Raw genomic sequence first — 22,034 nt, 5'->3', positions numbered from 1 at the left:
GTACAGACCCCACACTCCATGGCCCTGTCCCTGACTCCAGCTCCCCAGCAGCTGCCCACCTGCTCCAGCCCCAGCGCCTTCCCACACGCCCTCCAGCTGCCTAGACAGCCTGCCCCGTCCCACTGGCTGTGGCAGGAGGCCCTGCCCACCCCCGACAGGAGTCACCCCACCCCTATGGCCCTTTCTTCCTCCGGGTCAGCCCACACACCGCTGCACCCACAGGAGCTCCTCCCCCAGCCCGGGGCTGTGCTCACCACACCAGGAAGCTTCCTGGATGTTCTGGCCACGGCTCCCAGGGCACCCGAACACTCAGCCACCCGGTGGGCCTCTCCCTTCCTGTCTCCCCACAGACCTGGAGGGCCAGGAGCAGCCTGCTCCCTCTCTGGGTATTTGAGCGACCCACAGACTGACAGACAAGCCTGCAGAGCCACACTCTCCTCCTCAGGTGGGGCACAGAGCCCTCGGCCCCGGCCAGGAAACGCTACCTGGGGCTCCCCTTTGTCCACCTGGGGTGCTTCCGGCCTCCAGGCCACGGGGTCCTCTCCTTCTACCGCAGCCTCACAAAGTGGCCTCAATGTGACAGGTCCCCCATTCCGAGCACGGCCCCTGGGGTCTCATATACCTTGTCTTTCATCCCCACAACGACCCCACCAGAGGAGCCCCGTTACTCCCCGTGGCTAGGGGTGGGCCCTTGCCCATGTCCAGTGCGCTGAGTCGAGACCCCCTTCACCCTGTGGGCATCCACTCAGTGGTCACCTGGGTCCGGAGCCCAACTGCACAGGTGCGGGCACCCAGTCACAGCACCCTAGGATGGACGGTCTCTGCCACGCTGGCTTCGGGGCCATGAAGGCCAGCAGAGGTGGGTGCTGAGGCTGGAGGGAGGTCTCCCCAGGGCCTCTGGAACACAGGCCCCTGCCGCCTCTTCTCTCCCCAGCACCTGGTACTGCCTGGCATTTCCTAAAACCACCCAGGCAAGGGTGAGGGGCTGAGGGGCCTCGTGCTGGCTCAGGGCTGGGAGCTCCTGGCATTTCGTGAAGCCACCCAGGCATGGGGGAGGGCCGGGGGGCTCCATGCCAGCTCAGGGCTGGGAGCTCAGCGGCACAGGGGCCACAGAATGAAGAAACCTTGAAGGGACCGCACCAGGGAGGACCTGGCTCTCTGCAGGGAGAGCCCCGGAAGCCGGGTGGGCAGGAAGCAGAAGAACCTTCTGGAATTCAAGGCAGCCTCTGAGAGCCAGTCCCAGCCTGCACTTTGCAGATAAGTAAAAGTGAAGGCGGCAAGGTCAGATTCTGAACCACCAGATTACCTGGTGGAGAATTCACAACGAACCGATTTCCCCACCCAGGCCGGGCACGGGGGCTCACACCTGTAATCCCAGCATTTCTGGAGGCCAAGGTGGGCGGGTCGCCTGAAATCAGTTTTGAGACCAGCCTGGCCAACATGGCAAAACCCATGTCTACCAAAAATACAAAAAAAGTAGCTGGTTGTGGTGGCAGGCGCCTGCAGTCCCAGCTACTCGGGAGGCTGAGGCAGAAGAATTGCTGGAACCCAGGAGGTGGAGGTTGCAGTGAGCCGAGATTGAGCCACTGCATTCCAGCCTGGGCGACAGAGCAAGACTCCATCTCAAAAAAAAAAAAAAAAAAATTCACCACCCAGAGATCTCGCAGCCCAGAGCCCCCTGCTGAGAGAGGAGGGATGGGGGGCGCTAAGAACCTCCCCAGAATCTCCACCCTCCACAGGAGAGGGGGGACCTCCAGCTCTGGCCCAGCCCCATCTGACCACCTGTGAGTGGTACCTGCCTGGAGATAGAGTTGGGTAGGCTTGATCCCTTTCCAAACTGGGACGTGGTGGGATGGAAGCCCAGGCAACAGGGATGCACCTCCCAGGGAGGCTGAGCTCTGTCGGGGGCACCTGGCCTGGCACCCAGCACACATCCTCCACAAAGCTAAGGACAGAGCGGCTCCATCCTGGACCCAGGCTACTCCATGGAAGGAAAACCCACGTCCACAGACCAGCCTCCGTCCACAGTTTCAGGTCCCGTCTGTGGACCCCAGAGCAGGGAAAGGCCGCCTGCCCGAGTAACCCTTCACAGTCCTGCTCAGATGCCCAGAGGCAACCACGCCACTCTGGGGGGCTGCAGGGAGGAAGAAGGTGGGAAGGATGACGGGCTGAGCTCTGGCCTGGGGAGGCCACAGATCTGGAGGCCAAGGGGCCTCCCTTGAGGCGGCGGTAGGCTGGGACCCACACGCAGGTCTGCAGGACGGCCAAGCTCCAGCTCCACCTGCTGAGCCCAAAAGAGCAGCCGGCTCCTGACCAACAGGCCTGGCCCGCCAGCGTCAGCCCCCTCTCTGCAGACTAGCTCCAAAAAGCTCACGGCGCAAGTTCAGCACCCCCCAAGCCCCAGCACTGCGGTGTTCTGATGCTAAACAAAAACGGCCATGTCTCCATTTCCCCAGGTGGTCCAGGACCCCGGCCAACTTGTTTTCTGAGGGGCTGCACCTGCTGCTGAGCCCCTCCTGTCACCCAAGACAGACTCCTTCTCAGAGGGACTCAGGCCAGTCCTGCACGGCTGAGACCTCTGTGCCATCTGAGAAGGGCAGGAGGGGGACAGAGGCCAAGACGCAGAGGTCGGTGCCTCATACAGGAGGCACGGGAGACAGACCTGAACTCCTGGGTCAGGAAGGGGGTGGGGACCAAGCGGAGGAGGCCGGGAATGGGCTGGAACGCTGCTGCCGGTGACTTTGCCGCTAACCCTAGGGAGGTGACCTCAGCTAAGTCACATTCCCCTGAGGCTCAGGAGAGGGGAACGAGGTGGGGGCAGGTGGAAGCCTACAAGGAGGGAGAGAGCCCCACCAGGAGGAAGAGTGGGGAGTGGACTTCCAGGGCTGGGGCTGGTCCAAGGGAGCCCTGGGTCAGACTGGGTTCTGGGCCAGCACACGGGGAGTGGAAAGAGGCCTCGGGACTGAGGGTCACAGGCGGCAGAGTCAGGGGTCAAAGGGCGGGAGGTGCTCCGTCGCAGGCCAGGACCGGGCTCCAAGCCTGGGTAGATAGGGACCGGGGAAAGGCGGTCGCCGGGGACAGGATGGTCCCTGGAGGGGGCTGAGATGGAGGTTTCCAGAGAACAACGGCTTCTAGTGCAGTGGCAACCGGCCTTCCCGGGTGTACGTCCCCGGGCGGGATGGGGTCACGAGACGGTGTCCCTGGCCAATCCCAGGGTCAGAGGTCGCGAGGGAGGACCCTAACCGGTAGGGTCGGATCTAGGCCTCGGGGTGCAGGGTGGCGCTCGGTGTCCCCAGCGAGGCCAGGGGCCGCAGTCGCAGGTCGCAGACATGGGGGTCAGGCCGGGCGCTGGGGTCAAGGGTCGGGGGTCGGCGCCGCGGTCACCTTGAGCAACACGAAGAACTCGAAGAGACGGCGGAAGGCGGGCGGGAAGAGCCGCGAATAGGTGACAGCCATCTTGAAGAACAGCGCGTGGAACAGCCGGTCGCGCACGTTGATGAGGGGGTTGGGGTTGAGGTTGGGGGTGCGAGGCCCGCGCGCAGGGGCCGGGCCGCCGCCGCCGCCGTTGGGCCCGGGCCCCGGAGCTCCGGGCGCCGCGTGCTCCGACATGCCGCCCAGCGTCGCGCCCTAACGGCCCGCAGGTGTCCGAGGGCGCCTCCCGGCCGCCATCGGCCGCCCTTACCGCCGCCGCGCTCCTTACGGCCGCCCGGCCGCTGCCGCCATCTTCCGCCTCCTCGTCCTGCTGCGGCCCTGCTGACGCTAGCGAGTCGCCACGCCGGGCAAGAGCGGCCCCCCTGCGCCTGCAGGGAACGCTGGGATACCAGCGGCCGCCCGGGGAAGCTTCATCCCCGCCCTGGCCTGCGCCAGCGGGCGAGGCTACATCCGGCCCACCTCTTTTGCATATTGCACCCACAATCCACCGCGTCTAGGAGGCCAGTATAAGACGGTAAAATTTTGAAAAGATATGGGATTTTGCGTGACGGAAGACACTCAAAGTAAGTGCAAGCAGAGAATTTATTTGGCAATATACAACTGTAGGAAGTTATGCTAAACATAAGACTGACCATAAGTTCTCCTAACTGTAAGGTAATTAGTTTGAAGGCCTTTAAATAACCGTAGCTGGAACCTTCGAGTCGTGCTCGCTTCGGCAGCACATATACTAAAATTGTGAACGATACAGAGAAGATTAGCATGGCCCCTGCGCAAGGATGACACGCAAATTCGTGAAGCGCTCCATATTTTTGCTTATAGTCCGCAGCTGGTCAGCTCGTTTTGCTTCCCTTCCCCGGACTCCCCGGATGTCCGTCTCACCTGGCACCAGAGGTTGGCGATAGGACAATCTGGCCGTCCCCACTCAAGCACCTTCCCCTGTAGCCCTCGGGCAACAGTAAGTAAATGCTCTTCAGGGGCACGTATTGAGTCCCTCCTGCCTACATAAGAGGATACTATGGTTTCTGTTTTTGGGGTTTTTTTGTATGAGACGGATTCTCGCTCCGTCACCCAGGCTGGAGTGCAGAAGCGCGATCTCGGCTCTCTGCAACCTCCGCCTCCCGGGTTCAAGCGATTCTCCTGCCTCAGTCTCCCAAGTAGCTGGGATTACAGGCATGCGCCACCGCGCCCAGCTCATTTTGTATTTTTGGTAGAGACTGGGTTGCTCCATGTTGGTGAGGCTGGTCTCGAACTCCCAACCTTAGGTGATCTGCCCGCCTCAGCCTCCCAAAGTGCTGGGATTACAGGAATGAGCCACAACGCCCGGTCTAGACAGGGTTTTTTGTAGATCCATGTTGCCTATGGTCTGAACTCTTGAGCTCAAGCAATCTGCCAGCGTCAGCCTCCCAAAGTGCTGGGATTACAGGTGTGACCCACCAAGCCCACCCAAAAAAAAGTTTTGGTTTTTGTTTGTTTGTTTTGACACAGAGTCTCACTGCCGCCCAGACTGGAGTGCAGTGGCGTGATCTTTGCTCACTGCAACCTCCGCCTCTTGGGTTCAAGCAATTCTCGGCCTCAGCCTCCTGAATAGCTGGGATTACGGGCGCCCGCCACCACGCCCAGCTAATTGTTTTATATTTTTAGTACAGACAGGGTTTCACCATCTTGGCCAGGTTGGTATTGAACTCCTGACCTCGTGATCCACCTGCCTCGGCCTCCCAAAGTGCTGGGGTTACAGGCGTGAGCCACCCCACCTGGCAGAGAAGGGGTTTCACTGTGTTAGCCAGGATGGTCTCGATCTCCTGACCTCGTGATCCGCCCGTCTCGGCCTCCCAAAGTGCTGGGATTACAGGCGTGAGCCATGGCGCCTGACCTGTTAATTTTTATTTTTTAGAGACAAGGTCTCATTCAGTCACCCAAGCTGGAGTGTAGGGATATGATCATGGCTCACTGCAGCCTCCACCTCCTGGGCTCAAGCAATCCTCCCACCTCAGCCTCCCAAGTACCTGGGATTACAGGCATGCATCATCATTCTCAGCTAATTTTTTAAAACATTTTTTGAGGTCAGGAGATCAAGAACATCCTGGATAACAGGGTGAAACCCCGTCTCTACTAAAACATTGCAAAAAATTAGCTGGGCGTGGTGGCAGGCGCCTGTACTCGGGAGTCTACTCGGGAGGCTGAGGCAGGAGAATGGCGTGAACCTGGGAGGCAGAGCTTGTAGTTGAGCCGAGATCGTGCCACTGCACTCCAGCCTGGGTGACAGAGAGAGAGACTCTGTCTCAATAAAATAAAATAAATAAAATAAAATAAAATAATGTATTTGCTTCCCTGATGGCACCAGCCACACTTCCAGTGCTCGGCGGCCCCGTGGCCAGTGGCTACAGTAGTAGACAGTGCCACATTAAAAATTTCCTTCGTCTCAAAATAACAGAAATGGTCAGCACTAATCTAAAATGAGATTCGTCGGCTAGGTGCAGTGGCTCACGCCTGTAATCGCAGCACTTTGGGAGGCTGAGGCGGGTGGATCACCTGAGGTCAGGGGTTTGAGACCAGCCTGGCCAACATGGCCAAATCCCATTTCTACTAAAAATAAAATAAAATAAAATGTGTCAAATTCCTACTCATGCTTCAAAACCCCATCTCCCTTGCCTCCTCTTACATGCAGCTTTCCTTGATTCCTCCAACAGAGCCCCAACTCTCCCTCCATGTTCCTCCAGCCCCAAGCCTCTCATTCTGTCCTGTACTTGCTCATATAGCGAAACAGGGTGTGGGGGTCCGCTTGTGCCGGCTCATACAGGGAATCCGGGTTGGGGATCAGCCTGTGCCAGCTCTGTCTTCCTGGGCATGGGTTGGGCCAGAGCTAAGGTCTCCTGAGAGCCAGCACTGCCTGACAGGAGACTGTACCGGAAACTTTTTTTTTTTTTTTCTGAGACAGAGTCTCGCTCTGTTGCCCAGGCTGGAGTGAGTGGCACAATCTCGGCTCACTGCAAGCTCCGCCTCCCAGGTTCACGCCATTCCCCTGCCTCAGCCTCCCGAGTAGCTGGAACTACAGGCGCCCGCCACCTCGCCCAGCTAATTTTTTGTATTTTTTTTTAGTAGAGACGGGGTTTCACCGTGTTAGTCAGGATGGTCTCGATCTCCTGACCTTGTGATCCGCCCGCCTCGGCCTCCCAAAGTGCTGGGATTACAGGCGTGAGCCACCAAGCCCAGCTGTACCGGAAACTTTTTAATAATTTATTATTATTAGTTTTTGAGATGGAGTGTCACTGTGTCGCCCAGGCTGGAGTGCAGTGGCGCGATCTCGGCTTACTACAACCTCCGCCTCCTGGGTTCAAGTCATTCCTCCCACCTCAGCCTCCTCAGTAGCTGGCATTACAGGCATGCGCCCCCATGCCCAACTAATTTTTGTTTTTTTAGTAGAGGCGGAGTTTCGCCATATTAGCCAAGCTGGTCTGGAACTCCTGACCTCAAGTGATCTGCCTGCCTCGGCCTCCCAAAGTGCTGGGATTACATGCATGAACCACCCGGATTTTTATATTTATTTTTTTATTTATTTATTTATTTATTTATTTATTTATTTATTTATTATTTTTGAGACAGAGTCTGTCGCCCAGGCTGGAGTGAGTGGCGCGATCTCAACTCACTGCAAGCTCCGCCTCCCGGTTTCTTTTTTTTTTTTTTTTTTGAGACTGAGTCTCGCTCTGTCGCCCAGGCTGGAGTGCTGTGGCCTGATCTCAGCTCACTGCAAGCTCCGCCTCCCGGGTTCCCGCCATTCTCCTGCCTCAGCCTCCCGAGTAGCTGGGACTACAGGCGCCCGCCACCTCGCCCGGCTAGTTTTTTTGTATTTTTTTAGTAGAGACGGAGTTTCACCGTGTTAGCCCGGATGGTCTCGATCTCCTGACCTCGTGATCCGCCCGTCTCGGCCTCCCAAAGTGCTGGGATTACAGGCTTGAGCCACCGCGCCCGGCCGCCGCCTCCCGGTTTCGCCATTCTCCTGCCTCAGCCTCCCGAGTAGCTGGGATTACAGGCACCGGCCACCGCGCCCGGCTAATTCTTTTGTATTTTTGGTAGAGACGGGGTGTCACCACGTTAGCCAGGATGGTCTCGATCTCCTGACCTCGTGATCCACCCGCCTCGGCCCCCCAAAGTGCTGGCATTACAGGGGTGAGCCACCGCGCCCGGTCTTATTTATTGATTGTTTTATTTTTATTTTTTTTTTTTTTATTGATTTTTAAAGACAGGCTCTTGCTCTGTTGCCCAGGCTGCTGGAGCGCAACGTTGTGATAACTCACTCCAGCCTCGACCTCCTGGCCTCAAGGGATCCTCTCCCTTCGGCCTCAGCTTCCCAAGTAGCTAGAACTCCAGGTGCAAGCTACCGCACCCAGTAAGAATCCTATTCTCTTTTGGACTAACAAACTCCTACTCATCCATCAAAGCCCCAGCTCCAAAGGCCCCTTCTCCTGGCCTGGTTCCCTAGTCCACCTCCCAGCTAGTAGAGCTCCCTGGGAAGGGGTTAGACGCCTCTAAGTGGCAGAGAGAGGCCCTCATTCCTGCCCCAAAGGAAGCCTTCTCCCCTCCCCTGTGTGGCAGAAGAGGAGTCGGAGACGGAGAAAGAGGGAGAGCCGCCCAGGAGCTCTGAGCAGGGAGCCGGCAGGAGCGCCACGTCCGGGCGGCCTTGGTCCCTCCCTGCCTCAGTTTCCCGTGGCGTCAAAGCGGGCGAGCGCCCCTCCGGGCCTCTGGTGACGGGGGTGCTGTGCCCGGGCGGGGGTCCGGGGGCGACCGAGGGGGCTCAGGAAGTCCGCGGCCGCAGGAATTCGGCGCCTCCAGGCCTTATAAGGACATTTGCGCTCCGGGCCAATCAGCGGCGGGGGCGTGGCGCGCGGAGCCCAGCGCGTCCCAACCCCGCGCCCGCCCGGCGGTCCCGTCCCGTCCCGTCCCGTCCGGCCCTGTCCCGCCGCCCGCCAGCCAGCCATGAGCTCCACGCAGTTCAACAAGGGCCCCTCGTACGGGCTGTCGGCCGAGGTCAAGAACCGGGTGAGTGAGGGGCGCCCCCGTGTCCCCCCACAGCGCGGCCGTCGCACGCTCGGACCCGTGCAGGAGCCCCCAGGCCCCCCAGCACCTCCCGGGCAGGGAGCTTGGAGACTCGGGGCGGAGGGGCCCTTGTTCTCACTGACGTCTGGAGGGGGGATGTCTGCGGGCACCCCCGAGGCTCCCGCGAATCTAGGGGAGCAGCCAGGTCTGAGATTCTGGGGGAAGAATGACCCCATTCATCCCCCAACATCTAGGGGTAGTGGGGTCTGACGTCCTTCCCTCGCCATGGCCCCAGGACCCCCACGTGTGAAGGCCCTGGCACCCTCTCAACCTTGGAGCAGGTCCGTTCAAGGGCCCACAACGCTCTGGGGATCTGGGGGGGGACCCCAGCAACCCTGTCATCTCCTGGCCACACTTCTGCTTTTGGGTCCTCTCAGCTTTGGGAGGGGAAGGGGCGGGCCGAGTGGTTTTTGAGAAGTGTTACCCCCCCACACAGGAATTTCCTGGCCTCTGGGACACCTTGGGGGTGTCCTGCAGGGAGAGTGGTAGCTGCTTTGCATGTTCACTTTGTCCCCATCTGACTAATTTAAACGGATAACAAAGAGGTTCTCTGAAGGTGGCCCTAAGATGTGTGGGGTTTTGTAACCTGGAAGCAAGAGCTGGGGCCTGGCAGGTCGCGGTGGCTCACGCCTGTAATCCCGGAACTTTGGGAGGCGGAGCTGGGTGGATGGCTTGAGCCCAGTCTGGGCAACACTGTGAAACCCTGTCTCTATAATTAAAAAAAAAAAAAAAAAAAAAAGGCCAGGGCTCCGGGAGACACTTTTTAAGAAAGCACTTGTGGTTCTGGCTCAGAAGGCCAGATGCTTCGCAGGGTCACACAGCAGGGTCCTGGAGAGGATTCCTAGGGAAAGTGGGGGGCGGGGGCTGTGATGCCAGATCCACAGAGAGGACTGGGACCTGACCCTCCAGGACCTTCCAGCTGGAGGGGGGTGTCGTCCCCGCCCACCCCCTCCCCCAACGCCCACTGGGCACCTGGGAAGGTGTCCTTACAGCTGGCTTCTGCAGGGGAACCTGCCTCTGCACGCTCTGAGGGCACCGGCCCTGCCAGTCCCGATAGCCACCTGCCCCGGCGGCACTCCAGGGCCCACAGACTGGAGGGAGAATTCCTGCTTCTCCGCTGTGAGCCCCTCCAAGACTTCAGACCAGCTCTTGGCCAAAAAGGGAGACTGAGGGTTGGGACAGCGGAGGCCTGAACCAGGGTCCCAAGCCCGGGGCTCACGACTCCTCCTTCAAGGGGCCATGTGCACCCTGCAGTCACAGAGCCCCCCGTGTAGTGGGGTGGGCACCCTGCTGCACCCCGCACACAGCCGGCTAAGGGTACCAGTGTCCTTGGGGACCTCAGAGACGTTCCAGCTGCCCAGGGCCACACAGCCCGCAAGTGGCAGGGCCAGGACCGAAACCCAGTACCTGCTGGGCCTGCGGAAGTAGGAGAGGGTACAGGAGGGTGGGGCGGCTTCCGGAGATGGGGTGGGGTGGGGGCAGGTCAATACCTGCCCTGGCGGGGGTGAGGGCAGAGGCTGGCAGAGCTGCTTCGCAGGCTCCCCGCGCAACCCTCAGTCTGTCTCTTTGGAGGGTGGGCGAGGTGTCGGCCAGCTTGCCAGGGTCATGGAAGGGTCGCATCCCAATTAGACACCAGCTTCCCCCTGGCTTCCGCTCACACCCGCTTTACACCCGCTCTCTTTCTCCCCCGCTCCCCCGTGGCTCAGTTTACGCCTGGCAGGATGGCACGGAGGCGGCTCGGATCCACCATGTCTGCGGCCTTGCATCCCGGCTTGGGGGTCCGGACCCGCTGGGAACAGCTGGTTCAGATTTAGCCGGGGAGGCAGCGTGCATTCCTGGCAGTTTGTGGTGAACAGGAATGTGCTGGAAGGCCGGCAGGCGGGCAGCGGGGGGCGGGGGTGGGGGGAGGACGGCGGCCGCTGGGGGCGGGGCCAGGCCAGGCGCCTCTGCCAGGGACCCCTGGGCCCCTGAGCCAGCAGAGATGTGGTGCAACTGGGCAAGGCAGGGCTGAGTACCCAGCAGCTGCCTGTTTTCATTCCTCGGGATCAAGGTTGCCGGCTGGGCGGGGCTGCCCTCCAGGCATGGGAAGCCGAGCTGGATGGGCTGTGAGCTGGTTTGTGGGGGCCTCCCCGCCTTTGCCTCCTCTGGGCTACGGGCTCTTTCCACACAGGTCCAGGTCAGGGGACCCTACCCAAATAATTCCAGGCAGGTCCAGGTCAGGGAACCCTACACAAAAGATTCCAGGAAGAGATGAGGAAGCAGAGGCTGAAGGGAACTGTTCGTGGGAACCTGGGGAGTTGGGTGCAGAGCAAGGAGAGGGATTTGATTTGATTTGATCCTTCCCTCGCACCCTTCCTCCCTCCCTCCTTCCTTTCTTTTTTTTTTTTTTTTTAAGACAGAGGCTCACTCTTTTCCAGACTGGAGTGAAGTACCCCGATCTCGGCTCACTGCCTCCTCCACCTCCCGGGTTCAAGCAATTTTCCTGCCTCGGCCTCCCGAGTAGCTGGGACTGCAGGTGCACACCACCATGCCCAGCTCATTTTTGTTTTTTAGTAGGGACAGGATTTCACCATGTGGGCTAGGCTGGTCTTGAACTCCTGACCTCAGATGATCCACCCGCCTTGGCCTCCCAAAGTGCTGGGATTATAGGTGTGAGCCACCATGCCTGGCCCCAACCCTACTTTATTTTCCCTCCAGCCTTTATCTCCTGCTCCCGCTACACAACTTGCCCCTGTGCTTATGGTCCCCTATATGCTTTGCCGTCTGCCTCAGTGCTGTCTCCGCGGTCACTACTGGCTGGATAGGGACGCTCAAGGTCCCCACCGGTGCACACCCTCTGCCCAGGAGCACACAGCCCATTCCCCCATGGCGGTGTCTCAGAGCACTGAAGGCCAAAAAAACTAGAATGGCCGGGTGGAGGAAGGTGGCAGGGAGTCGGTGGCAAGGAGCCAGGTGTGTGACCAGAGGTGGTCAGCCTCCGGGGCAACTTCTTCGGGAGTTGCTAAGAAGCAGGATCCGGTCCTGGCGCGGTGGCTCATGCCTGTAATCCCAGCACTTTGGGAGGCTGAGGTGGGCGGATCACGAGGTCAGGAATTCGAGACCAGCCTGGCCAACATGGTGAAATCTCGTCTCTACTAAAAAAAAAAAAAATTAATTAGGCATGGTGGCACGCACCTGTAATCCCAGCTACTCAGGAGGCTGAGGCAGAAAAATCGCTTGAACCCGGAAGGCAGAGCTTGCAATGAGCCGAGATCGCGCCACTGCACTCCAGCCTAGGCGACAGAGCGAGACTGTCTCAAAAAAAAAAGAAAAAAGAGGTGGTGATTGCACAACATTGCAAACGTATGAAAAGCTGCTAAATGGTATACTTTCAGGTGGTTGAAGTGGTAAATGTCATGTGTGATGTAGCGGGGAGGTGAGAAGGCAGGGCGCGGGGGCAGATCCGGCCAGGTGTGTCCTACACCCAGAGTGGATTAGAGCTGATGTATATCAGTGAGTGCTGAGACGGTTGTCCGCCGGCTTGCAGGGTGGTTTATCTGTGCCCGCCTGCAGTGGCTGGGGTGCCCCTAATGATGGGAAAAGGGAGGATCTGTGTGGGTGTGGTGAGGGGGAACCTCCAGGCCCCTCTGTCTCCTGTTGCCCTGGAGTCCCCGGCCCCACCCTGTCCAGAGCTTCTGGGGGACTCCTGCCCGGGGTGCCCCCACCCCAGCTCAGTCTCGTGCCCTTTGCTCCACCAGCTCCTGTCCAAATATGACCCCCAGAAGGAGGCAGAACTCCGCACCTGGATCGAGGGACTTACCGGCCTCTCCATCGGCCCCGACTTCCAGAAAGGCCTGAAGGACGGAACTATCTTATGCACGTGAGTACACGGAGGGACACGGGCTATCTCACACTTAACGAATCTTGGTTTTTTTTTTTTTTTTCCTTTTTGTGGAGAACGGGGTCTCGCTATATTACCCAGGCAGGTCTTGAACTCCTGGGCTCAAGCTATCCTCCCGCCTCTGCCTCCCTGAGAGCTGGGATTACAGGCGTGAGCCACCGCGCCCGGCCGAATCTTGGTTTTTCTCACTCTTTTCTTTTTTTAATTAAGAAATTTTGGGGGGGCCAGGCGCGGCAGCTTGCACCTGTAATCCCAGCACTTTGGGAGGCTGAGGCGGGTGGATCTCGAGGTCAGGAGTTCGAGACCAGCCTGCCCAGCACGGCACAACCCTGCCTCTCCTAAAAATACAAAAAAAATTAGCCGGGCGTGGTGGCATGCGCCTGTAGTCCCAGCTACTCGGGAGGCTGAGGCAGGAGAATTGCTTGAACCCGGGAGGTGGAGGTTGTTGTGAGCTGAGATCGTGCCATTGCACTCCAGCCCGGGCAACAGAGCAAGACTCCGTCTCAAGGAAAAAAAAAAAGAAAGTTAGCTGGGCGTGGTGGCTAAATAAATTTAAAAAAAATTTTTTTTGAGATGGAGTCTCACTCTGTCGCCCAGGCTGGAATGCAATGGCACGATCTCGGCTCACTGCAACCTCTGCCTCCCAAATTCAAGTGATTCTCCTGCCTCAGCCTCCCGAGTAGCTGGGATTACAGGCGACTGCCACCACGCCTGGCTAATTTTTTTTTTTTTTTTTTTTTTTTTTTTTTTTTTTGAGACAGAGTCTCGCTCTGCCGTTCAGGCTGGAGTGCAGTGGCCGGATCTCAGCTCACTGCAAGCTCCGCCTCCCGGGTTGACGCCATTCTCCTGCCTCAGCCTCCCAAGTAGCTGGGACTACAGGCGCCCGCCACCACGCCCGGCTAGTTTTTTGTATTTTTTAGTAGAGATGGGGTTTCACCGTGTTAGTCAGGATGGTCTCGATCTCCTGACCTCGTGATCCGCCCGTCTCGGCCTCCCAAAGTGCTGGGATTACAGGCTTGAGCCACCGCGCCCGGCCATTTTTTTTGTATTTTTAGTAGAGACGGAGTTTCGCCATGTTGGCCAGGCTGGTCTTGAACTCCCGAACTCACGTGATCTGCCTGCCTCGGCCTTCCAAAGTGCTGGGATTACAGGCCTGAGCCACCAAACCCGGCCAAAGATTACTTTATAAAGTGGAAATCTGAGGCCCAGGATGGTGGCTCACGCTTGTAATCCAAGCACTTTGGGATGCTGAGGTGGATGGATCACGAGGTCAGGAGTTCGAGACCAGCTTGGACAACATAGGGAAACCCTGTCTCTACTAAAAATGCAAAAATTAGCTGGGCGTGGTGGCGGGTGCCTGTAATCCCAGCTACTTGGGAGGCTAAGGCAGGAGAATCACTTGAACCCGGGAGGTGGAGGTGGCAGTGAGCCTAGATAGCGTCATTGCACTCCAGTCTGGGTGATAGAGCCAGACTCGGTCTCAAAAAAAAAAAAAAAAAAAACAAGTGGAAACTGAGGCCCGGGGAGAGGCAGTGAGTTTGCCCTGGAAGGCGTGAGCTTGGCTGAGATCAGCATCGGGCCTTCACGATTCTTCATTGTTCATGGAGGTTTCTGTTCCCCCCACCCCATACTGTGCCCTCCAGACTCATGAACAAGCTACAGCCGGGCTCCGTCCCCAAGATCAACCGCTCCATGCAGAACTGGCACCAGGTGAGGGGCTGGTGGGGCGGAGTAGGGATGGTGCTCGGGGCCCATCTAACAGGTGGGGAGACTGAGGCCCACTCACTGTCCCTCTCCTGCCTCCTCCCAGCTAGAAAACCTGTCCAACTTCATCAAGGCCATGGTCAGCTACGGCATGAACCCCGTGGACCTGTTCGAGGCCAACGACCTGTTTGAGAGTGGGAACATGACACAGGTGCAGGTGTCTCTTCTCGCCCTGGCGGGGAAGGTGAGGCCCAGAGAGGGGCAGCCACCTGCCCAGAGTCACACAGCGGGGTGGATGTAGCTGTTGCATTCACGTGTTTGCAAATTTTTGTTTGTTTTTGAAACGGAGTCTCGCTCTGTCACTCAGGGTGGAGTGCAGTGGTGTGATCTCAGCTCACTGCAACAACCTCTGCCTCCCAGGTTCAAGCGATCCTCCTGCCTCAGCCTCCCAATTAGCTGGGATTACAGGCATCTGCCACCACGCCCGGCTAATTGTTGTATCTTTAGTAGAGATGGGGTTTCACCATGCTGGCCAGGCTGGTCTTGAACTCTTGACCGGGTGATCCGCCCGCCTCAGCCTCCCAAAGTGCTGGGATTACAGGCGTGAGCCACCGAGCCTGGCCTCGTTTGCAAATATTTCTGAGCATCCGCAAGGTGCCAGGCACTTCGGATTCCTTGGTGAACAGGAAAGACATGGTCTACACCTTTATGGAGTTCAGTCTGATGGGGGAGGCATGCAAAAGTGAACACAGCATTTTATTATGTAAGCTCTTATTATATGTAAGCTCTAGCCAGGCGCGGTGGCTCACACCTGTAATCCCAGTACTTTGGGAGGCCGAGGTGGGAGGATCACTTGAGCTCAGGAGTTCGAGACCATTCTGGCCAACATGGTGAAACCCCGTCTCTACTAAAAATACAAAAATTAGCTGGGTGTGGTGGCAGGCGCCTGTAATCCCAGCTCCTCAGGAGGTTGAGCTGAGGAGTTAGAGGTTGCAGTGAGCTCTGACCGCACCACTGCCCTCCAGCCTGGGCAACAGAGCAAGACTCTCTCAAAAAATAATAATACCAAAAGTAATAAATAAGCTGTAAACTGGGAGAAATGCCTTGAAGGAGAAGAATTAAACCAATGTTGAGCATCTAGTGACCCTCAAGCCCAGACCAGGAGCGTGGGTGGGACGGTGTCTGGTGTAGACCGGGAGCGTGGATGGGACGGTGTCTGGTGCAGTCCGGGAGCGTGGGCGGGACGCGGTGTCTGGTGCAGTCCGGGAGCGTGGGTGGGACGGTGTCTGGTGCAGTCCGGGAGCGTGGGTGGGACGCGGTGTCTGGTGCAGTCCGGGAGCGTGGGTGGGACGCGGTGTCTGGTGTAGTCCGGGAGCGTGGGTGGGACGCGGTGTCTGGTGTAGTCCGGGAGCGTGGGTGGGACGCGGTGTCTAGTGCAGTCCGGGAGCGTGGGTGGGACGGTGTCTGGTGCAGTCCGGGAGCCAGTAGGTGGGACGCGGTGTCTGGTGTAGTCCGGGAGCGTGGGTGGGAGGCGGTGTCTGGTGTAGACCCGGAGCGTGGGTGGGACGCAGTGTCTGGTGTAGACCCGGAGCGTGGGTGGGACGGTGTCTGGGGCAGTCCGGGAGCGTGGGTGGGACGCGGTGTCTGGTGTAGACCCGGAGCGTGGGTGGGACGCGGTGTCTGGTGTAGACCCGGAGCGTGGGTGCGACGGTGTCTGGGGTAGTCCGGGAGCGTGGGTGGGACGGTGTCTGGTGCAGTCCGGGAGCGTGGGTGGGACGCGGTGTCTGGTGCAGTCCGGGAGCGTGGGTGGGACGCAGTGTCTGGTGTAGACCCGGAGCGTGGGTGGGACGGTGTCTGGGGCAGTCCGGGAGCGTGGGTGGGACGCGGTGTCTGGTGTAGTCCGGGAGTGTGGGTGGGACGCGGTGTCTGGGGCAGTCCGGGAGTGTGGGTGGGACGCGGTGTCTGGGGCAGTCCGGGAGCGTGGGTGGGACGGTGTCTGGTGTAGTCCGCGAGCGTGGGTGGGACGGTGTCTGGTGTAGACCGCGAGCGTGGGTGGGACGGTGTCTGGGGCAGTCCGGGAGCGTGGGTGGGACGCGGTGTCTGGGGCAGTCCGGGACCATGGGTGGGAGGCGGTGTCTGGTGTAGACCCGGAGCGTGGGTGGGACGCGGTGTCTGGTGTAGACCCGGAGCGTGGGTGCGACGGTGTCTGGGGCAGTCCGGGAGCGTGGGTGGGACGGTGTCTGGTGTAGACCGGGAGCGTGGGTGGGACGGTGTCTGGTGCAGTCCGGGAGCGTGGGTGGGACGCGGTGTCTGGTGCAGTCCGGGAGCGGGGGTGGGACGCAGTGTCTGGTGTAGACCCGGAGCGTGGGTGGGACGGTGTCTGGTGCAGTCCGGGAGCGTGGGTGGGACGCGGTGTCTGGTGTAGTCCGGGAGTGTGGGTGGGACGCGGTGTCTGGGGCAGTCCGGGAGTGTGGGTGGGACGCGGTGTCTGGGGCAGTCCGGGAGCGTGGGTGGGACGGTGTCTGGTGTAGACCGCGAGCGTGGGTGGGACGGTGTCTGGTGTAGACCGCGAGCGTGGGTGGGACGGTGTCTGGGGCAGTCCGGGAGCGTGGGTGGGACGCGGTGTCTGGTGCAGTCCGGGACCATGGGTGGGAGGCGGTGTCTGGTGTAGACCCGGAGCGTGGGTGGGACGCGGTGTCTGGTGTAGACCCGGAGCGTGGGTGGGACGGTGTCTGGGGCAGTCCGGGAGCGTGGGTGGGACGGTGTCTGGTGTAGACCGGGAGCGTGGGTGGGACGGAGTCTGGGGCAGTCCGGGAGCGTGGGTGGGACGCGGTGTCTGGTGCAGTCCGGGAGCGTGGGTGGGACGGTGTCTGGGGCAGTCCGGGAGCGTGGGCGGGACGCGGTGTCTGGTGTAGACCCAGAGCGTGGGCGGGATGCGGTGTCTGGTGTAGTCCGGGAGCGTGGGTGGGACGCGGTGTCTGGGGCAGTCCGGGAGCGTGGGTGGGACGGTGTCTGGGGCAGTCCGGGAGCGTGGGTGGGACGCGGTGTCTGGTGCAGTCCGGGAGCGTGGGTGGGACGCGGTGTCTGGGGCAGTCCGGGAGCGTGGGTGGGACGGTGTCTGGGGCAGTCCGGGAGCGTGGGTGGGACGGTGTCTGGGGCAGTCCGGGAGCGTGGGTGGGACGGTGTCTGGTGTAGACCGCGAGCGTGGGTGGGACGCGGTGTCTGGGGCAGTCCGGGAGCGTGGGTGGGACGCGGTGTCTCGGGCAGTCCGGGAGCGTGGGCGGGACGGTGTCTGGGGCAGTCCGGGAGCGTGGGCGGGACGGTGTCTGGGGCAGTCCGGGAGCGTGGGCGGGACGGTGTCTGGGGCAGTCCGGGAGCGTGGGCGGGACGGTGTCTGGTGTAGACCGCGAGCGTGGGTGGGACGGTGTCTGGTGTAGACCGCGAGCGTGGGTGGGACGCGGTGTCTGGGGCAGTCCGGGAGCGTGGGTGGGACGCGGTGTCTGGGGCAGTCCGGGAGCGTGGGTGGGACGGTGTCTGGGGCAGTCCGGGAGCGTGGGTGGGACGGTGTCTGGTGTAGACCGCGAGCGTGGGTGGGACGGTGTCTGGTGTAGACCGCGAGCGTGGGTGGGACGCGGTGTCTGGGGCAGTCCGGGAGCGTGGGCGGGACGCGGTGTCTGGGGCAGTCCGCGAGCGTGGGTGGGACGGTGTCTGGGGCAGTCCGGGAGCGTGGGTGGGACGCCGTGTCTGGGGCAGTCCGGGAGTGTGGGTGGGACGGTGTCTCGCGCAGAAGGACCAGTAAGGTCTCGACATTGGAACTGGCTTGGGCTGTTAGAGGAACGGGGAAGGGAACTGGTTTTCTCCTGGGATAACTACTCCAAATGGTGTTTTCAGAAGCCCCCGTGGCTGCCTGGTAACCTCACATGGGGAATGGTGGTCAGGGAGGAGTTGGGTGCAGGCATCCCAGTGAAGGGCAGTGCCAGCGGCCTGGCCAGGGTGCCCGGGGATTGGGTAGGAGCAGGTGGTAGAAGGTGAGAGAGAGAAGGTGAAAACCGCCTCCCCATGCCCACAATTCTTGGCCTGAGCCCTGGAAACCTGAGCTGTTGCCTAAAGCGAGGGACACTGGGATGAAACAGCCCCGTGGGCCGGACGCGGTGGCGCACGCCTGTAATCCCAGCACTTTCGGAGGCCGAGGCAGGCGGATGACTTGAGGCCAGGAGTTCAAGACCAGCCTGGCATCATGGTGAAACCCCGTCTCTACTAAAAATACAAAAATTAGCTGGGCGTGGTGGCGGGCGCCTGTAATTCTAGCTACTTGAGAGGCTGAGGCAGGAGAATCGCTTGAATCCAGGAGGAAGAGTTTGCAGTGAGCCGAGATTGCGCCACTGCACTCCAGCCTGGATGACAGAGCCAGACTCCATCTCAAAAAAAAAAAAAAAAAAGGGCCGGGTGCGGTGGCTCACGCCTGTAATCCCAGCGCTTTGGGAGGCTGAGGCGGGCAGATCACGAGGTCAGGAGATCGAGATCGTCCTGGCTAACACGGTGAAATCCCGTCTCTACTAAAAAAAATTCAAAAAAAATTATCTCGACATGGTGGTGGGCGTCTGTAGTCCCAGCTATTCAGGAGGCTGAGAAAGGAGAATGGCATGAACCCGGGAGGCGGAGCTTGTAGTGGGCCGAGATTGCCTCACTGCACTCCAGCCTGGGTGACGACAGAGCGAGACTCCGTCTCAAAATAAAATAAAATAAAAATAATAAAATAAAAAACTGAAACAGTTGTATGATGGGTATGTGGAGTGTGTGGAGTCCCAGACACCCTCAAAACATGCCTGAGGGGCTCTGCGCGGCAGGCGGAGGGGACAAGCTGTGGCCTGGTCTCTGCCGCCCTCAGGGCCTGGATCTAGGGTCCCTGGCTGCCCTCTCCTGGTACTCCCGGCCCTTTTCCCTCACCCAGGCCAAGACTAAGGGGCTGCAGAGTGGGGTGGATATTGGCGTCAAGTACTCGGAGAAGCAGGAGCGGAATTTCGATGATGCCACCATGAAGGCCGGCCAGTGTGTCATCGGGCTGCAGGTGGGTGACAGCTCCCCCAGCCCCAGGGACCACAGCATTGGGGGATGACGGTGTTGGGGGACAGCGGCGTTGGGGGACGGTGACGTGGAGCCCTGTGCTCCCTCAGGTTCGGGGAGGGACTGGAAACTTGTTGGGTGCAGTCTGACCTCTCCCGCAAACCTCCCTGCAGATGGGCACCAACAAATGCGCCAGCCAGTCGGGCATGACCGCGTACGGCACGAGGAGGCATCTCTATGACCCCAAGAACCATATCCTGCCCCCCATGGACCACTCGACCATCAGCCTCCAGATGGGCACAAACAAGTGTGCGAGCCAGGTGGGGCTCGCCCGGGTGCCCCAGACTCCTCTCCCTGTCCCTCCATAATCTGTGGTCTCGGCCCCTCCCCGAGGCCACCTCTGGCTTCCCTCCAGGCTCTTGGTCTCAGCCCCTTCCCTGGACCACCTCCGGCTTCCCTCCCTGCTCTCTGTCTCCGCCTTGGATTTCAACCTCTGTCGTTTCCACCTGGCTGTGGGTGCCTGGGGAAGTTACTACCTCACCCTGTCTCGTTTTCCCTTAAGGACTACCCAAAGGTCCACCCAATTCTTTTTCTTTTTTTTTTTTTAATCTTTATTTATTTATTTTATTTATTTATTATTTATTATTATTATTTATTTTATTTATCTTTATTTTATTTATGTATTTATTTTGAGACAAGATCTCACTCTGTTATCCAGGCGGGAGCGCAGTGGTGCAATCTCGGGTCACTGCATCCTCTGCTCTGGGCTCAGGTGGTCCCCCAAAATGCTGGGATTACAGGCGTGAGCCACTGCACCCAGTGAAGGTCCCCTCCTCTCCACCGTGACCTGCTCCACCCTTCCTTCCTTTCTAGGTGGGCATGACGGCTCCCGGGACGCGGCGGCACATCTATGACACCAAGCTGGGAACCGACAAGTGTGACAACTCCTCCATGTCCCTGCAGATGGGCTACACGCAGGGCGCCAACCAGAGCGGCCAGGTCTTTGGCCTGGGCCGACAGATATATGACCCCAAGTATTGCCCACAAGGCACAGTGGCTGATGGGGCTCCCTCAGGCGCCGGCGACTGCCCGGACCCAGGGGAGGTCCCTGAATATCCCCCTTACTACCAGGAGGAGGCTGGCTACTGAGGCTCCCAGCACGCTCTCTTCCCACATCATCTCCCCGTCTGGGTTTTTGGGTTTTTCTGTGTTTTCATCTTTGTTTTTTTTCTTAGCTGGTTCAATGCTGCCAATCAACAGAGGGTCTGTGAGTGGCAGTGTGGGATCAGGCAGCAGAGCTTTTTTCCTCTTTGCCTTGGGCCTTCGCAGGGCTGAGCCACCGGGCTGTGGGGGAGGGAGGTCAAGGCCATATCCCGATACGTGTAGGGCGTGTAGGGCGAGGGTCCCTGCTGGCACGTTCAGGCTGTGCTGGGGAGAAGAGACTAACTGGTTCCCAAAGGTTTCTGGTTGCCTCGCCTCTTCCCCCTTTTGTCAGCTGAGCAGTTTGTGGTTTCTCTGCAAGTTTCAGGAAGTATTCACAAAAGAAAAATACATTTTGCTTTTTATTCCTGAGGAATGGGGCAGGGACAGTGGAGAAGGTGCTGGGAAATCAGTCACCTGGGAAAGGGGGCCCGGCCATGATGCTAAATATCTCCAGCTCCCGAGTGACTGGATTTCTCCAGGACCAACAGACCTCAGATCCTCAGACCTGCCCCAGGGCCAGGTGGGGAAAGTGAAGGCTGTACGAGGAAGTGAAATTCTGAGTTGTTGGGCTAAGCCTGATCCCCTCTCCATGCTACCCGCCCCCCAACCCACTCTGGCCTCAGTAGGTTTTGTTTTAGTTGTGGCTGTCACCTAGGCTAGAGTGCAGTAGCGCAATCTTGGCTCACTGCACCTCCACCTCCCCGGGCTCAAGCGATTCTCCAGCCTCAGCCTCCTACTGCAGGTGGAGCTACCTGCAGTAGCTGGGACTGCAGGTGCTCCACCACGCCCGGCTAATTTTTGTATTTTTAGTAGAGACGGGGTTTCTCTATGTTGGCCAGGCTGCTCTCGAACTCCTGGCCTCAGATGTGATCCACCCGCCTCGGCCTCCCCAAGTGCTGAGATTATAGGTGTGAGTCACCATGCCCGGCCCCTCAGTAGGTTTTAAGGAGCCCCCAGCCCTCCTCCTTTCTGGTCTCGACAAGCTATACTGCTCCATCTTCCCCCGGCCACACGCCCCGCCAAGTACTGCACAGGGACCCCCACCCAGGGGCCCTGCTCCATGAGATAATGTGAAATACGATTGTGGACCAAACACAATAAAACCTCTGTTTGTAAGAAGAGAAAGTGGCTGAGAGAGTTGGCGTCGATGAGGGCGTGTTTTGCTTTGATGCTTTTGTGGGTAGAGGGGGGGTCTTGGGAGATGGAGGGATCAAGGGAAAATGTCCAGTTCACCACTGGGAGGAGGAGTAAAAGCTGAAGCCACAGGTGAGTCTGGGTGGAATGAATGATTTGAAGGGCCGGGACTTGGGGTAGAGGGAGAGGCTGGGCTTCCTGGCCAGTTGGAGAGGAGGCAGTTGCCTCAAAGGCTCTCGATGCGCTCCGGCTGCACCCTGCCTCACAGCGCAAGCCTCCTGGCCTCAGCCTGGATGTCTCCCCGCTAGCGAACTCCTATTTATCCCCAAAGCCCCAACGGCAGTGCCACCGCCCTCCGCCGTGGGAGCCCTCCCCGCGCTTCTCACTCTCCCCAGCGCTTTCAAAGCTGTGGACCCACACACTCCCATTTCAGCTTCACCTCCAGCCTGTGAAATAAACTCCTCTTCCAGAGTGGGAAACGGGTTTTCCTCAAGATCAGGGTAACCCATTATGACCTGAGCCTCTA

The 22,034-nt window shown here is 59.4% G+C and overlaps 2 protein-coding genes and 1 non-coding gene across 6 annotated transcripts in view; 2 read left to right on the top strand and 1 right to left on the bottom strand.

Moving 5' to 3' along the window:
- TMEM259 (transmembrane protein 259) overlaps positions 1-22,034 on the bottom strand; it is a 202,452-nt gene that overhangs the window by 7,492 nt on the left and 172,926 nt on the right. Inside the window, exon 2 of one of the 2 annotated variants that reach the window (XM_050771130.1) lies at positions 3,385-3,730. In XM_050771130.1, the coding sequence (XP_050627087.1) occupies positions 3,385-3,609 (225 nt within the window). In that variant the 5' untranslated portion in view covers positions 3,610-3,730. Of the gene's footprint in view, positions 1-3,384; positions 3,878-22,034 lie in introns of those variants that run through there. The other variant, XM_050771131.1, reaches the window with a different exon arrangement.
- On the top strand, positions 1,746-21,495 carry CNN2 (calponin 2). 3 transcript variants are annotated; one of them, XM_050771181.1, is made up of 8 exons: positions 1,746-1,749; positions 8,296-8,466; positions 12,261-12,382; positions 14,047-14,113; positions 14,214-14,351; positions 19,059-19,175; positions 19,345-19,491; positions 20,045-21,495. In XM_050771181.1, the coding sequence occupies exons 2-8, from the start codon at positions 8,404-8,406 to the stop codon at positions 20,318-20,320; spliced, it is 930 nt and encodes a 309-aa protein (XP_050627138.1). In that variant the 5' UTR covers positions 1,746-1,749; positions 8,296-8,403; the 3' UTR covers positions 20,321-21,495. The 3 variants fall into 3 exon arrangements, with proteins under 3 accessions (XP_050627138.1, XP_050627139.1, XP_050627140.1); XM_050771182.1 differs by lacking the exons at positions 1,746-1,749; positions 8,296-8,466 and adding an exon at positions 10,444-10,628; XM_050771183.1 differs by lacking the exons at positions 1,746-1,749; positions 8,296-8,466 and adding an exon at positions 10,444-10,636.
- Positions 4,136-4,243, top strand: LOC126943640 (U6 spliceosomal RNA). The gene has a single exon (XR_007721784.1). It is a non-coding gene; the product is annotated as a U6 spliceosomal RNA (small nuclear RNA).

This window comes from Macaca thibetana, chromosome 19 (assembly GCF_024542745.1).
Source record: "Macaca thibetana thibetana isolate TM-01 chromosome 19, ASM2454274v1, whole genome shotgun sequence".
Taxonomy (NCBI): Eukaryota; Metazoa; Chordata; class Mammalia; order Primates; family Cercopithecidae; genus Macaca; species Macaca thibetana.
This window is presented reverse-complemented; position numbering and strand designations above follow the sequence as displayed.

Bases quoted from the DNA above. Each gene is read 5' to 3' on its own strand.
- CNN2 (XM_050771181.1), top strand. From the start codon at position 8,404: ATGAGCTCCACGCAGTTCAACAAGGGCCCCTCGTACGGGCTGTCGGCC. The intron at 12,383-14,046 runs GTGAGTACACGG...TGTGCCCTCCAG, and splicing joins GACGGAACTATCTTATGCAC to ACTCATGAACAAGCTACAGC. The intron at 14,114-14,213 runs GTGAGGGGCTGG...GCCTCCTCCCAG, and splicing joins CCATGCAGAACTGGCACCAG to CTAGAAAACCTGTCCAACTT.